The sequence below is a fragment of the Dipteris shenzhenensis genome, chromosome 13, assembly GCF_047967505.1.
Source record: "Dipteris shenzhenensis isolate YYH24624 ecotype China chromosome 13, Dip_SZ_1.0, whole genome shotgun sequence".
Classification (NCBI taxonomy): Eukaryota; Viridiplantae; Streptophyta; class Polypodiopsida; order Gleicheniales; family Dipteridaceae; genus Dipteris; species Dipteris shenzhenensis.
In genome coordinates, this window is record NC_141608.1 from 43,285,939 (window position 1) to 43,302,692 (window position 16,754).

Below are 16,754 nucleotides of genomic sequence, written 5' to 3' on the forward strand. Positions count from 1 at the left end.
GTTCAGCTCCAGTAATGAACTCCCAATAGCCTTTTTCCTTAAGGAAATTCATCATTCTAAACTTCCATGCTGGGAAGTTATTCTTATCAAGCATTTTAGTGACTATCTGTGAAAGAGCATCAGAGAACACTACAAAAATATTTTGTCACTACAAAAAAACACAACTTTTGCCTCACAAGGGCAAATCTATAAAACTGACGAAAGTGGTATTTGACCACATAGTTGTTGAGATATCGAGCTCCACTCGTGATATGCCAGGGTGACCGTTGTGCATTTATGTCACCGACTTGTTAGCTACAGATGCGGTTGGTACATCGCCCATGAATAATAGCTGGATGACAACTATCCTTATGTACTCTAGTTCATGGCTCAGTTAGTATGCCACCTTAGTTAGCTTAGTTTGGTTTGAGACCCACATATAGGGTTCTTCTATTTCTTTGTACAAGAGTTCTTTTGGCTTTCACAACTAAGAAGAGGAAAACTGTTTTCAGCCTCCACCTTTGTGTGTATTCCCCCATTGTGTATGTGAGAAAGCCGCAAGTGAGACTCCTTCCTTCTCTCCCACTATCTTCACATGGTATCAGAGCCTGGTTCATGGTAAGGAGCTCAAGAAAGCAAACCAAGTTCGCAGTGTCCTAGTAAGAGGACCAGTGTTGCTTTCCTTTTTCGAGTTTGGGAGCAAATCTCTGTAGGTAGCACAACCGAAAAGTGCAAGAGTGCATTGTCTCAGATTGAGATGCCCTTCGCGGTGTGGTGAGAGGGCAATACATGCTGCAGGTCAGGGCAAAGCCCTAGGTGACTTTATTTTTCTGATTCGAGGCCATTTCGGGGCCCGTTTTGAAGGCGGAAGTTCTCCGCAAGCACTGAAAAAAAGGCGATGTTTTTGGTGTGCGACCACTGCTTTGTAGGTTGGTGAAAAGTTGCTGCAGAAATTGCATCATATGCCTATGTGCAGAGATATTGGGAGTTACAGAATCATCCTTATTTCCTGTTCATGCAAAATCGTCACTAGGAAGTGACTGTGTGGTCAAATACCACTTTCATCAGTTTTGCAGATTTGTCCTTGTGAGGTAGAAGCTGTGTTTTTTGCACTAGAGCATGGTCTGACAAGATAGGACAGTATCTTGTCACTATTGGCTTTCAGATTTCCAAGGCAGATTTCTCACTTTATGTGAGAAAAATAGAGAAAGGTATTATGCTGCTTGTCATTTATGTTGATGATTTGATCATCACAGGTGATAGTGATGAAGATATCCTTCATGTGAAAATGCTATTGAAGCAGAAATTTGAGATGAAGGATTTGGGAGAGCTGCATTATTTCTTGGGCATTGAGGTGATTAGATCACCAAGTGGGATACAGCTCTTGCAGAGGCAGTATGGACTAGACATGCTGTCCAAATATGGGAGGACAAGCTGTAAGCCTATTTCAGTTCCTTTGGAGCAGAATGTGAAGCTGATCACAAACGCAGGTGAGCTTCTGAAAGACCCTACTATGTACAGACGCATAGTAGGAAGTTTGATTTATATGACTATTACCAGGCCAAATTTGAGCTATGCTGTTGGATTGGTAAGTTAGTTTATGCAGGCTCCAAGGAAACCGCATTTGGATGCGGCTAGACGCATACTCATGTATGTGAAGTCCACATTGCAGTATGGACTATTTTATGAGGCTGGGGTTCAGATACAGTTGCATGGATACACTGATGATAATTGGGCTGGTAGTATTTCTGATAGACGATCTACCAATGGATATGTATTCTCTTTTGGGAGTGCTGCAGTCACTTGGAGCAGCAAGAAACAGCCTACAGTTGCCTTGTCGAGTACAAAGGCTGAGTACAGGGGTGCAGCAATGGCTGCATGTGAGGTAGCTTGGTTGGAAAACTATTTTCAGCCTCCACCTTTGTGTGTATTCCCCGATTGTGTATGTGAGAAAGCCGCAAGTGAGACTCCTTCCTTCTCTCCCACAATCTTCACAACAGTCACTTCCTAGTGACGATTTTGCATCAACATGCAATAAGAATGATTCTATCACTCCCAATATCTCTGCGCATAAGCATACGATGCAATTTCTGCATAAACTTTTCACCAACCTGCAGAACAGTGGTCGCACAACAAAAACAGGGCACCTTTCTGAGTGCTTGCAAATAACTTCCGCCACCAAAACGGGCCCCGAAATGGCCTCGAAAAAGGAAAGCAATATTGATCCTCTTACCAAGACATCGCAAACTTGGTTTGCTTTCTTGAGCTCCTTACCACGAACCAAGCTCTGATACCATGTGAAGAGAGTGGGAGAGAAGTAAGGAGTCTCACTTGCAGCTTTCTCACATACACAATGGGGGAATACACACAAGGGTGGAGGCTGAAAACAGTTTTCCTCTTCTTAGTTGTGAAAGCCAAAAGAACTCTCTCTTAGTACAAAAGGAATAGGTGAATCCTTTATGTGGGTCTCGAAACCAAACTCAACTAACCTAGGTGGCATACTAACTGAGCCACTAACTAGAGTACATAAAGATAGCTGTCATCCAGCTATTAATAATTCATGGGCGGTGTACCAACCACATCTACAGCTAACAAGTCGATGACATAAATGCACAACAGTCACCCTAGCATATCACAAGTGGAGCTCGATATCTCAACATTATCATTTGGGATTTACAAAAACAATTTAATAAAACCAGCGCCGTGGTTGTTTGGGATATACTAAAAACAAGTAACTATGGGAATTAACAAAACCAACAGGTGGTTAGTTGGGATATACTAAAAGCAAGCATGGGATTTATCGTTTGGTATTTACAAAAATAATTTAATAAAACGAGCATGGTTTTTGTTTGGGATATAGTAAAGACAAGCATGGGATTTACTAAAAGAAGTGGTCTCATGTACATTTTCCATTTTCTAAGATAAGTGGAATATTGTTTCCTTGCAATGAGACTACATTTTCTTACTACTATCTCAGTCATCCTCGTCCACTACTCCAAGACACCTCAAGATGTGCTCATGCATGCCTAAATTCAATTTGAAGACACTCTTGCCCTTCGTTCATTGTGGCACAAGTTGCATCTAGAACTTTATAGCTCTTACTAGATGAGAGTAGACAAGTGTTTGTGGACTCTTATGTAGCAGTTCGTGATTGCGTCCTCTCTTGGATGTTTTTTTGTACCAAAAAGCTATGAATACTACATCCCACTTCTCATAGGTTGTTCCCTAATTATCCTTAAATGCTAGCTCAACCTTGTGCTTAGGTTTTGTGCACTGTAACAAAAAGTATGGGTCATCTTCCTCGTTCTCCCCAAAGGCAGCGACGACAACTGCAAGGTCATCCCCGTCTTCTAGACAGTTAATGAGGTCATCAAAACTCTTCCCAAACTATGGTGAGTCATTGTTTGTCTCTCCATTGTATGTCACTCCATTTGAATGTAGAGAGAAAACTTGAACTCACTCCCATGTCTTCACAGTTGCAATGTTCTCACAATTATCATGATCCCTTATGATGCACGCATTGAGTTTTAATTAGTTGGTGACATTACTTGTCATAGTATCACTTTTTTTGCAAAGGATTTTGGTCCATTCGGATCAGCCCAAATGTACTTACATATCGGATATGGGAGAGAGTTTGTCTTGTCATATTTGGCTGTAAATGCATTCCCATTATCTCGTTCAGTGACTGTGATATTCATATTTACAAAATTGGCCTTTGTGCCAATCATCTAGCCATCTGGGCACAAGGACTTAGTATCTGTTGTTTCCTTTATCTCAAAAAAATTATAGGGGGTAGATCCACCATGGGTCGTGGTTGCCCCCATGTGCAGGGTCAAAGAATGAAGTAGGTTAATTCACATTTACAATAAGTATATTATCCATGAACCTATAAACATTCCTAAAATTGATGAGCAAATCCCATTGATCTAATTTCCATATATAAAGCATCAAATAAGGTAGTGTCAATGAATGTAGTGAGAAGTGTAAGTTAAAGTGATTGATCTCCCTGCCAGTCCATCGAGGATAAGTGGATCCTTTACTAATCAGAAGTCATTTCCCTTGCTTGGGTAAATATGAAGTCTGCACACAAAGGCCTTCAATTTAAGTTGAATAATCTATAGAAAGATTATGAATCTTACATGGGCACATGAAATACGTGGATTTCAAAGAAAATATCAATTTGTGAAAAATGACACTTATCATGTCCAAGACTCCTCTAAAAGACCTCTCTCACATGAGGCATTGTGGTACACTTAAGCATAAAGGCTATTAAAATATTCTAACTATTGCATAAGCCAATTTAAATCAATAATGTATATATTTAATTTGGTGGTACGTTGAGAGGATTAATTAGGGTCCAAAATTTTTCATATTTGAATTGTTTTGACTTAATGGTACTTTGAGAAGCTTCCTTGAGTTTTGCCAAAAACTAATGTTGTCAAATTAATAAGTGAAATTCAATTAATATCTTAGATGAAAGGATGGAATATCAATTCATTTTTTGATAGTGAAGTTCAATTAATCTCTCAAGTGAAAGGGTGGAGTAAACTGCCCTATTTTAGCTTTGCCAAAGTAGAACTATTGCTAAGGCTACCCTGTAAGGGCAGGCCAAAAAAAAGCCCTTAGGGAATCTACAACCCTGCCAAACATCCTGAAATTCTAACCAACGCCACCATTTACGATTTCTTCCATTCTTTTGAAGAAACGCGTACGAGTGGGCCAGGGATTCCAATGGTTAAAAGGACATAAGCTTGGGAGTGGGGACTTTACGGGCGGGGACAAGGTTGGGTGGTACGGGGGAAGGTACGTTCTGGAAGGCGGGACCCGGGGGAGCAAAAACAGAGCAGGGCCCCACACACAGTATCCAGTTGATGCCTGTCCGCTGTGCAGCATGTCGGTATTTTAAAGTCAAAAATTATTTTTACCGGCCTTACTCCGGTCCAGCTGGGACAGCCGTGTACGAATGCAGGTACCCTACTATAGGTTAGGTGGCAACACGTGTAGGCTCTAACGTGCCATAGGGTCCGCAGTTTACGGTCCAGTTTACACCTCCCCTATTAGTAATTCATGTACTTTTGGGTACTTCCTAAACCTTCATCGTCTGATTCGTCTCTTTTAAGTTTTCCACTTTCTCCCAAAAATGGGACACATCCAAGTGGCAAGCTTGGTTTTTGCACCCAACAACACAAGTAGCATCGTTTTATGCAAGCGCAGTCAGATTGAACCCCTCTGTCCTCGCCATAGCCTCCTCTCCTCGCCATCTCCATCCCGGCTCGGTCCTTCCCTCCCCCCCTCCATTCCTTCCCCTTTCCTTTGCAGGATCTCCCAGTTCAGGTCGTAGCTTCATGCATTCCTCCCCTTTCGCCGCTCACGCTTCTTCCCCTCTCGTAACGACCCGGGGACGGTTGTTTGACCGGTTTTGAGGAGCTGCCCGTAGATTCGCGGCTTTGGCGACGGAACGGTGTTCCCCGGGCGGGGGATGTGCACCGATGAAAAAGCTGCGTCTCGAGTTGCTCCGGAGCTTTTTGCTTGTATGATGTTCCTGGGACGGGCGATTGATTACCAGCAGCAGCTGAGCGCTTTGAATCCAAGGTTCAACTAAAGCGCCTTTGGCTCTGCAGTAGGAGAAGGAGGAGGAGAAGGAGAAGGAGAAGGACACGGAGAAAAGAAGAAAAAGAAGGCTATGGCGATGCTCGTCCGTAAGATGGCTCTCGGGTTCATAGCTTCACAGCTGCTTCCTGAGCATCGTTTCGGAGCAAATCGCTCGCAGACTTAGCCTACTTTCTTCCTTTTCATTGTGCATTTGCCCCGAACGTGCGCTGAATCCTTGACAATCCCCTGAATTTGTCGCTTCATCTGTGATTTTGCTGTTTGCATCCCGGAGCCTTTGAAGAAATCTCAAGATATCCAGCCGTGATCAGGCAAGAAGCTCTGCTATGGATCGATCTTGCAAGCGCGCCTGCGTCCTTGACGTATTCCACGACTACATTCTGTTGTTCATCTTTGAGAAATTGAGAGATCCTGGCGACCGACACAATTGGTCTCTCGTCTGCAAGCAATTCCTTCGTCTCCGGATAACTGCGCGCAGGTCTGCAATGCTTCTCCGAGCCGAGGTGATGCCTTCCCTCCTCAGAAGGTACTCCCATCTGGAGCATCTCAACTTGTCGTCCTGTTTGCAAGTGACGGACAACAGCCTTCTCCTCATCGCCCAGCTTGCAGGCAAACAGCTCTGCTCCCTCAACCTCTCCAAGGTGAGCACGTTCACTGACTACGGCCTCACTGCCTTGGCGCGTGGTTGTGCTCGATTAATAGATCTGGACCTGAGCTTCTGCAATCAAGTGTCGGATGTTGGGACGGTCGCTATTGCTCAAATGACTGCCTTGCAATCGTTGAAACTCTCGCGCTGCGAGGCTGTCACAGACGCTGGATTGAACTGCATAGCCGCTAGCTGCCGCGTACTTCTAAATTTGAACTTGAGATGGTGCTCCGGGGTCTCGGACCTGGCAGTTATGACCATTGGTGCCAACTGCAGGGAGCTCCGCAGTCTTGATCTTTCGTATACAGAGGTGTGTAAAACATCGTTTCTTGCTTACTAGCTGTTTTGACGGGATATACTGCTCGTTGATTTTCCTGCGATTTCGTTTCTTTATTTGCAGCTAATGTCTCGTAACTCGTTTGTAGTCTGTCCTATCTTCTCCACGCACGTTGCTTCTTATCGTCTGTGACATGTTTTTTTCGTTCTTTCGAGAATACACCATGGCTTACTTTGCTTCCCGCATCGAAGGACATGATATTTCCTTTCTGTGAAATTTGATGGGTATTGCAACCTTTAAAGTTCACGGCCGAAGACATGGCATATATTTAATTTAAAGTTATGTACTGAACCGTGTGAAGTTGCCATTATTGCAAGTTACCAATGAGCGTAATCAAGTCAGATCTTTCTTCGTTCTGAACCTGATAGACCTTTTTGTGGCAATGAAGGTCACCAACATCGGCCTCGCTTCCATTACGGGCCTCGAGAACTTGGAGATTCTAAGCCTGGTGGCCTGTCACAGTGTTGACGACAAAGGTCTGGCGCATCTGAGAAACGGCTGCAGATCGCTTCAAGTAAGTACCTTCTGTGCGAGTTGTTGTATGAACCTTAACTAAGCAACTTGGTTACTAGAATGACATGTGACGAGGCATTTTCTACACTGCTATGCGTTAGACCCTTTTAGATTGCAGTCACTTTCATCTTCAAATTTCCACAATTCATTCTACTCCGCAATGAAAACAGGAAAAGTATCTAATGTTCCCTATCGCTGCAGATACTTGATATTTCTAGATGCCAAAGTGTGAGTTCTAAGGGCTTTAAGGTGCTCGCTGAAGGCTCCTTTTCCCTGCAACAGCTCACCCTCTCATACTGCCTGGCAGTAAGTGTTCACATTACCACAGAGTTTTGGTGCATGATGAAGAAGGCTAGAAGTGCTCCAACAAGTTTGTGAAATCTATGTGGTCGGTAATTTTAAAGGCTGTATTCATCCAATAGGTGAACTTCTTGGCAGGTCACCGATGATTTGTTAAAAAGCATTCAAAGATTCGATGGTTTGAAAGTAGTCCGATTTGATGGCTGTGATGTTAGTGCTGCCGACCTTTCATCTATTGGTGTGCACTGCAAAGGCTTGACAGAGCTGAGCTTGAGCAAGTGTAAAGGGGTGACAGATGCTGGCTTGTCTGCTGCTGTCGCAGGCTGTCGAGAACTTTTGAAGCTTGATCTCACTTGCTGTCAAGGCCTCACCAGCGCTGCTTTGTCTTCTATAGCAACGTTTTGCACAGGCCTTGTCAGTTTGAAAATGGAAACTTGCTGGCAGGTTTGTGAAGATGGGTTCTCTATGCTTGGGGATTGTCGGCTGTTAGAAGACCTTGACTTGACTGACAGCAACTTGGATGATAATGGTGGGTTGCTCATTCTAAAATCAGAGCCTCTTCGGAATGGAAGATGGAAAGAAAACTAGAAGGATTTGTATCAACTATCACACAAGTTCCATTTAACCCACACACAAGAATGTTATTTGAAAATCGAGTAACTGGATTGTTGACCTATTTTAATGCCTTTTCAGGGTTAAGGTCATTAGCAAAATGCACAGCTCTGAAAGTCCTTAAGCTCGGCTTCTGTCATATCTCTGACGAAGGATTGGAACACATCGCTCGCAGCTGCTCCAACCTTTTGGAGTTTGATGTATACAGGTATTTTGATCAACATTTTGTATCTTTCTAGGATAGAGTTTGACGTGAGGACCCTGGAAGGCTGCTCTCTCTCTCTCTCTCTCTCTCTCTCTCCACACCACACATCCCCACGCATCCTCCCGCCCCTCCCCAAAAAACAAGCGCCATTGTGTTCTAGTTTCAGCAAGCCTTCTGCTGCGCAGGTCAGTTTAGCATGCTTGGCAGTTTGTGGAAAGGATTAGTTCACCTGCCTATTACATTAGATTCTAAAACCAGTTGAGATCTCTGCTACTGCATCCTCAGTTCTACACCATCTCAGTGCTCTTGCATCTACTGAGTAAAGATCTAGCATCAGTAATACAATGAATGCCATGGCCTTTCCTTAAATTTTTGGTAATTGTAGTTATTGCACGGATACAGATGGAAGAAGAATGGCAATGTTACAGTGCATTCCATTTAAATATGTCTGACCTTTGTAATAAAACCTGTGTCTCACAATCTTATGCATTGTCCTTTTGCTACCCTGTGCAGATCGCATGGTGTTGGTGATGCTGGTGTTGCATCAATTGCATCTGGGTGCTCCAGGTTGAGAGTTTTGAACCTTTCCTATTGTTCTAAGATCACTGATGCTGCCCTACTGAAGATCGCGCAGCTTCATGAACTTCAAAATTTGGAAATCAGAGGTTGTACACTAATCTCATCGGTTGGTGTGTCTGCGGTTGCCGAGGGATGTGGTAGTCTTGTGGAGCTTGATGTAAAGCGGTGCTCATTCGTAGATGACACTGCAATTCTAGCAGTCACAAAATGCTGTCCAAATCTTCGGCAGGTATCAAATGAGAGGTCGATGGTGTTTTGTGTCTGCTGGGTTGGGTTGTTCCCCCTTGCAGCAGTAATTGACTGCTATCTTTTTCTGTGTGATACAGATCAATTTATCCTATTGTGCAGTGACAGATAAGGGTCTGATTGCAGTTGCAAAACTCAATTGTATGCAAAACATGAAGCTGGTCCATCTGAAGAATGTATCCATCTCTGGTTTTGGAGCTGCATTGCTGGCTTGTGGAAGCTTGAAGAAGGTAAAGCTGCTGCCGAATTTAAAGGGTCGACTGCCACCTTTAGTAATTGAGCAGGTGGAGAATAGGGGTTGTAGGTTTCGCTGGATACATAAGCTGGACTAGAGTGGCTGCGGAAGAACTGCCGAAGGTTTCATATGACAAGTCCTTTCTTAAGCCAGGATGTTACAATGGTGTCCTTTAAACCACTCGTACACAACAGTATACAACCACACTGCTTCATCTGAGCACAGTGGTCCCGAGTATCACAAACAGCTACATACGATAAGTTCTCGAATCAAGGAAGTTACAACCTTTGTGCTTCAGCTTAGCAGAATGGTATGTAAGAATACCCAAGAATACCTGTGGATTAGTTTCCTGGTTGAATATAGCAAGGACTCCCAGGTTTCAGTCCTTGAGAAAGAGTTTAAACACCTTCGTCTAGGAGGTAATACTTATATGCTACACACAGCAGGAAAGGCAGCTTTAGTCTTCCCAAAACTTATCCTTTAATAGCTGTTCTGCACCAAAGCATGTAAATATTTAGGGAAAGTGGGAGGAACTTGACCTTTGTTTTAGCAGAAACAATGTCAGTTATTATTTGTCAAAATGTGCCGCCCTGGAGGATGGAAGATCAGATGTTGGTTTGAGAAATGCACTGGAAGATCTCCCAATGAATTAAGACAGCAGCGAATTGCTGTTCTCCTATGTAGGAGCTTTGTTGGGTTCAACTTCTGCTTTTAGAATTGAGTATTTGGGATCTAGCTCTACCTTCTTTAGGCTCATGGTTTTGTAGGGTACAGTCACAATCGTCGTCCTGTCCTTTGGTTGTACAATTTGCTGCCATTATGGAGCTTTTTGAAGTGGACACAGCCTGCTTTCTTTCCTTTTTGTTGTGTCATACTTTCCTTAAGCTCTAATGGTATGTCAAAGGCTCCCATTGTGAAGCTCTTTCTTAGTACTGGCAGATAAACACACAGAACATTGTAGTACGAGCTACCGGTTGACCATGCTTCTTGTGCCTGAATGACATAGCACAAGCGACCCACTGACCATGCTTCTTGTGCCTGAATGAAAACCATCAACATTGCTGCATTGTCAGTGATGATTAGCTACCAGATATATGTAGTACCACCTATTACAATATATGCTCACTAATGTCCTTCATGCAGGATTTTAGGCTGTGACAGGTGGTCCTTTATTTGTTAAGTGGCAAATCTAGAAGCTGAGCCTGGTTCTTTTCTCATTAGTTCAAAAAGCCTAGAAGTTTTGATCGATCATTGCAAATTTAGAAGCTGAGCCTGGTTCTTTTCTCATTAGTTCAAAATGCCTAGAAGTTTTGATCGATCATTGGAAGTGTCTCTAATCTAGTAATTTCCTAGTTTCATAGTGCATTTGACAAGATTGTGAGTGTATTAGACGCCATCTAAGTTTTCATGTCAAGCTCAATTATTATGCAGTCAACAAAACTTCAGCATATGAGTTTCTTCATTCGAATAAGCTTGTGAGTCTCTGAAATCCTGGTTTCAAAAGCAAGTTTTTGAGTTTAAATGCATGGAAGTTTTTCAAAAGCTTGCAACCTTCTCTCATGAAATTTGGCCATCTTTTCAAGGGGCATATCTTACTCTTTCTAGAGCCAAGCTCAACTCGAATGGAACCAAGATTTTAAGCACATTGTAATCAGATCTTATACAAATGAATACAATGAAAACATCAATACATATGTTTGGAGCAATATGTGAATCAAAAAACAATGCAAGGACTCGTAACATTTAAAAATTGGACAAATCAAATCTTCATGCATATTGGTATGACTAGTCATTCTTAGGTTCTCAAGGTAAAGATAATAACAAGCAACTTGCATAATTGGTGAAACAAGGAAAACCAAAATATCTCCTCCAAGTCATTTGTCATGGTTTGGGTGATGACTAAAATTTTGGTGCAAAGTATTGTAATTCAATAGCAGAGACCAACATTGGAAGAGTTGCAACCAGTTTGCTTCCAATTGGGGTAGAGGCAAGGGAGATCATCATTACTAGCAACATCATTAACAACGACAAATTAAGAAGCATGGAAATTATCATGATCGGCCTTCAAATAGAGTAGTAAACAGAATATAAGCGTGTTGATACAAATAGGTTTGCAAATATTTAGTGCAATGATTGCCATAACTTTGATTGCTATAAAAGCCATTATAGAGAGTAGTTTGATCGGGCCAACAATATAACAAAGTATAACAACATGGAGAACGCCAATTAGAATCATCAGCAACAAGATAAGAATATATTAATTGAGAGTAGTTTGAACAAGGACATCAATATAACAAGAATAACAACATGGACAAGCAACAAGATGAATTGGAATGTTTTGAAGCAAATCATCATGTACTTGATTATCATGCAAGATATAAAAGTAGGATCCATGGTACATCAACAAGGGAGCATCATCTAACATGATTGATGTTACGCTCTAGTCGAGGTAGCATGACCTCGGAAGAATCAGTCGACATTTCCCTTAAAGGATCTACGTTCGTAATATATTTGTTTGCGCTTCATGTAAATGATCGGGAGGGAATTAATGTCAAGGTCCTAGGTGAGGGTTGATAGCACCAGACTAGGTGGATCTAAGGCTAAGGGCCTAATGCAAGAAATGTGCCTAGGGGCAAAGGGAATTAAGCTATCCCAAGAGAGGGGTGAAAAGATGCATTAGGAAGGCCCTATGATGATGACATGTGGCATCTAGATCCATCTAGGGAGGTGGGGCTTGTTGGAGTTAGTGAGAGAAGGAGAATGTATTGTTCACGTATGATTTTTGGGATTGCGATTTCTCTGTCAGCTCTCACGCTTCAGCCAGGTTGGCTGGGTGGAACAATATTGGTGCTACTCCCGTGATCTGCCTGTAGTTAGAATGGAAGAGTCTTACATTTGGTATCAGAGCCCAGGCTAGGAAGTTGCGTGTGAAGGAGGGGCAGGTACGGGACTGTTCGTGGGTTTGACGGAGGGGCTTGATCGGCGCTGGCCTACGCAGATAGCGTCGAATTGAAAGACCTGCGAAGGAGTGAGGGGATCTGGTAATCATACGATACGTGATCGACGAATCTTGGAGCGGACAGCAGGTTGGAGCGCAGGCGTACGATGAACGACGTATCTGTTCGGTGGTCCTCCCGCGTTGGCTAGCAGGAGCTTGTAGTGTGCTAGGTGACTGTTCGTAATATTTGCTCATGACCTCCACTTGACGGGCTGATCGACGAATTACGAGGTGTTGCTGCCCGTGGTCTACGACGGAATGAAGGCTTAACAAGGGCTCGTGTTACGGGTGGTCTTCGATGAGATTCGTAGATGGGTGACGCGCAGGGAGGATTATGGAGGATCTGGGAGCCTGTGAAAATATGTTTCGTCACATCTCCCGCTCTCTGGCTACGTGACTGGCTGGCGCGTAATAGAATTCGACGTGTTTCCCAACGGACTCACAGTCATAGCCTTTTAAGGCCACGCAGATAGCTTGTAGGCTGAGTATCAAATCGAGAGGCAGGAGCGAGCAAGACCAGGGAGCATCAATTTTTCCTTCTATATAAGATTTCAGTTTTTATTATGCAGCTTATTATTTCTGTGCAGCAGAGTTTGCAGTTTACTATGCCTGTGTATGTGCCTGTGTGCTTCAGTTAGAGTTGGTTTGCAGGAATTTCCCTAGTATAGGGAAAAGCGGGATTTGGATATATGCCTGTGTTAAATGCCTAGTTAGTGTGAAGCTGGGATTGCAGGTATTCCTTGGTATAGGGAATTGTGTCAGAGTGCCAGTACCCTGAATTTTGTTAGTCTGTAAATACAGCGTTCTAGCAGTGTAAAAAAAAAAAAAAAAAAAAAGGCAAAACACCCATTGACCTGAATGGAAGCAGAAGAAGGGGCTTCCAGGAGGGACCCTGGTGAATTAGGAGTCCGGCCGACCCAGCAGGTGTCGCGCCCAGTAGCTCACACCTTATCTGACAGGAGTGCATTACTTGAGGATGCCTTGCAGCAGTTATTAGCGCAATAGTTACAAGCCAATGTAGGGCAGTCTGAACTTAGAAGAGTGATACACAGTATGTCTGCCAGACGTTCTCGAGATGAGAAGGGAAAGGCTCCAATGGAACCGGAGTCTAGTGTTCATACGGTCGAGCCTAGAAAGGCTAAAGTACCTAATATTGCCCATTATAGACCGGAAAAGTATTCTGGTCAGACGAATGATCGTAGTTCTGATGTCATTCAGACCTGGTTACACAAATGGGACAAGGCGTTCACCATTTGTGAAATCAGATATGATATCAAGAAGATCCGTGAGGCCACCCACATGTTTAGTGAGGCAGCGGATCGGTGGTGGATTAAACAACAAAAAGATGGTATAGCATCCACTACCTGGGAGGGGTTTAAAAGAGAATTCAGAAAACACTTCTTACCTCCTGATGAAGCATCCCGAGCTTGGGATCAATATAGAAACCTTCGTTAGAGAAATTCGTCAGTGGCAGAGTACACTGATAAATTTTGAGAGAGCGTAATGAAGGTTGATGAACCCCTGCCTCAATCAATCCAAGTGAAGGATTTCATATTTGGATTGAATGATCGGATTAAAATGGAAGTTCGGGCTAAGTATGTGAACACGTTAGATGATGCAATAGCCATAGCCCTGAACTATGAAGATGCCAAGGGCAGCAGGCCAAGTGGGTTTGCACAGGTCGGAACCCAGTATGGGTACCAGAAGAAATCTGGGTTTAAGAAGAGGTCGATTAGTAAAGGGAGTGGTTCTCAGCCGAGTGGTCAAGCCAAGCAGGCAAAACCAGCTGAAACTCCTAAATCAAGTACCACCATTGGAGTGAAAAGAAAAGTAACGCCAATGGCAGCTCGGGCTTTGTCTAAGTCTCCCTTAAACCCAGAGCAAAGGGAAAAAGCGAGGAGAGAAGGCTTGTGTTTTGGTTGCCTTCAACCTCATCAGTGGAAGTATTGTCCACGGAATAAGGATCGTCGGATGGCTGAGATGGTAGTCTCAGAATGCGACGTGGAAATGGAGGGAAGTCCCAGAGCGGAAGAGATGCAGATTCAGCTAGCGGGATCTTCTCAGAGGTCAGTACCTTGTTTGTTATGTGTGTCTGTTGCTAAGTTAGTAACGAGTGCACCTGATAACATCCTATCTAAGCCCGCAGCAACGGGGTACACAGCCTTTAATGATACGGAGTTAATTAAGATGAAAGGGCAAGTGGCCAATCATGATGTCATTGTGTTGTTTGACTCGGCATCGACTCACAATGTAATTAACTCCAAGCTCGTGAAGAGGCTGAAGTTAAAGACTAACCCATCTGACTATGCGTATATAGTCAGGATGGCAGATGGAAGTTCAACTGAAGTATGGGACCAAAGTGTTACTCAGTTGGAGCTTCATATTCAGGACTATGCTGAGAAGCTTGATTTTGAAATGACCAAGCTCATGCAGATATAGCCCTGGGTATGGCGTGGCATTCTAGAAAGAATCCAGCCATTGATTGGAAAAAGCACGTATATCAGTTCAAGATGAATGATGTGCTTTATGTCTTACGAGGTGAGAAAGATGTACCTTAGGGACCGTTGGTTTCCGTGATGGAAATCCGAAAAGCTCAAGAAGAGTTTTTATTCCTTTGCATAGCATCGGTAGAGCCGGTTAATGATTCTTCGGCCAGCACTGATGTTGCGCAAAGTGCTGAGATGGCCAAGCTGGCTAATCTTATAATAGAGGAGTTCTCTGAATGTTTTAGGGATGAGTTACCTCCAGAGCGGAATGTTCAGCATAAGATTGAACTAATCCCGGGGGCAGAACCTGTAAATAGACCTCCCTATCGAATGAGTTTTACCAAAGAAGCAGAGGTGCGAAGGCAACTGGAAGAATACCTCAAGTTGGGGCAGATTCAATCAAGTTTCTCACCTTTTGCTTCGCTAAAGAAGAAAAAGGATGATACGTTTCGCCTTTGTATAGATTACAGAGCATTGAATAATATCACTGCTAAGCATAGGTATCCCGGATGGCTCGGATTGATGATTTGCTAGATGCACTACATGGAGCCGTGATTTTCAGTAAGATAGATCTTAAGTGTGGCTACCATCACCGGATTGAGGATGTGCATAAAACCGCTTTTAGAAGCAGGTTTGGTCATTATGAGTTTTTGGTAATGCCCTTCGGACTTACCAATGCTCCGGCTACATTCGTCATGCTTATGAACGATTTACTACGTCTGTATATCGGAAAGTTTGTAGTACATTTTATTGACGATATTCTAGTGTTCAGTAAAAGTATTACTGAGCATCGTGAACACTTAAGAATAGTGTTCAGTACTTTGAGGAAAGCCAGTCTTTATGTAAATGAAAGGAAAACTATACTGTGTATGGTTAGGCTTGAATATTTAGGATTCATAATTACTCCAGAGGGGGTAGAAATGGATCCAAAGAAAGTGGTTGCGATACTAACTTGGCCAATCCCTCAGAGTCTGACCGCGTTGTTGCGATCATTCTTGGGATTTGTCCAATTTTATAGAAGGCATATCAAAGGATATTCCGAAATAGTATTGCCATTGACTGATCTGACCTCAGATAAAGTACCTTTTATATGGGGACAGAATCAACAAGAAAGTTTTAACACCATAAAACAAGCTGTGGTCACAGGACCGGTGTTAAAAATAGTTGATCCCCAGAAACCATTGTTCTTGGAAACCAATGCAAGTGGCATTGCGGTTGGAGCAGGTCTCCTTCAAGAGGGAAGGCCAGTAGCCTTTGAAAGCAAGAAGCTTTCTCCCTCTCAAAGGAATTGGCCAACTCATGAATTGGAGTTGTATGCTGTTATCCATGCTTTGAAAACATGGAGGCATTATTTATATGGTTCAGAGTTTTATGTGGATGTGGATCATGATTCTCTGAAACATTTTTGTAAACAGCCTGACTTGAGGGGCCGCCAAGCTAGGTGGGCAGAGCTCATGCAGGAGTTTAATTTGACAATTCGGTACCGAAGGGGGAAAGATAATAAGGTTGCTGATGCGTTGTCTCGCATTATGCACAATATGAGTTTTACGGTAATAGAGAGTGCTCTAATGACCGAGATTAGAGAAACTCAAAAGGTGAACGAGTTTGTCCAGAGTCTATGGCCTAAGGCTCATATGTTAAAACCCGGGGAAAACGAAAAGGATGACCTGGCATCCAGAAAAGGCCAAACATATGCAAGATATACCGTAAGGGATGGTATGCTGAAAAGAAATGGCAAGGTTGTAGTACCTAGTCAGAGTGATCTCATGCAGAGAGTCATTCGGCAATGCCATGATAGCCCATGTGCGGGACATCCAGGAGTCGAGAAGACATATGATCTCGTGAAGCGAGATTTCTTTTGGCTAAAGATGAAAAAGCATATTCATGAATATGTGACACTATGTTTTTCGTGTCAGGTAAGTAAGGCCGAGCGGGTGAAGCCACCCGGACTTTTACAACCCTTGGAGATACTACTAAGTAAGTGGGAGAGCATTTCCATGGACTTTAT

At 43.2% G+C, this 16,754-nt stretch overlaps 1 protein-coding gene across 2 annotated transcripts; it reads left to right on the plus strand.

Annotated features, from left to right (window-relative positions):
- The first annotated feature begins 5,211 nt into the window (after positions 1–5,211).
- On the plus strand, positions 5,212–9,671 carry LOC147895438 (F-box/LRR-repeat protein 3-like). 2 transcript variants are annotated; one of them, XM_087383669.1, is made up of 8 exons: positions 5,212–6,545; positions 6,961–7,086; positions 7,287–7,391; positions 7,524–7,914; positions 8,079–8,205; positions 8,716–8,769; positions 8,923–9,010; positions 9,108–9,671. In XM_087383669.1, exons 1-8 carry the CDS (start codon positions 5,916–5,918, stop codon positions 9,357–9,359), a joined length of 1,773 nt encoding a protein of 590 aa, XP_087239795.1. In that variant the 5' UTR covers positions 5,212–5,915; the 3' UTR covers positions 9,360–9,671. The 2 variants fall into 2 exon arrangements, with proteins under 2 accessions (XP_087239795.1, XP_087239794.1); XM_087383668.1 differs by having other exon boundaries at positions 8,716–9,010.
- Positions 9,672–16,754: the final 7,083 nt, after the last annotated feature.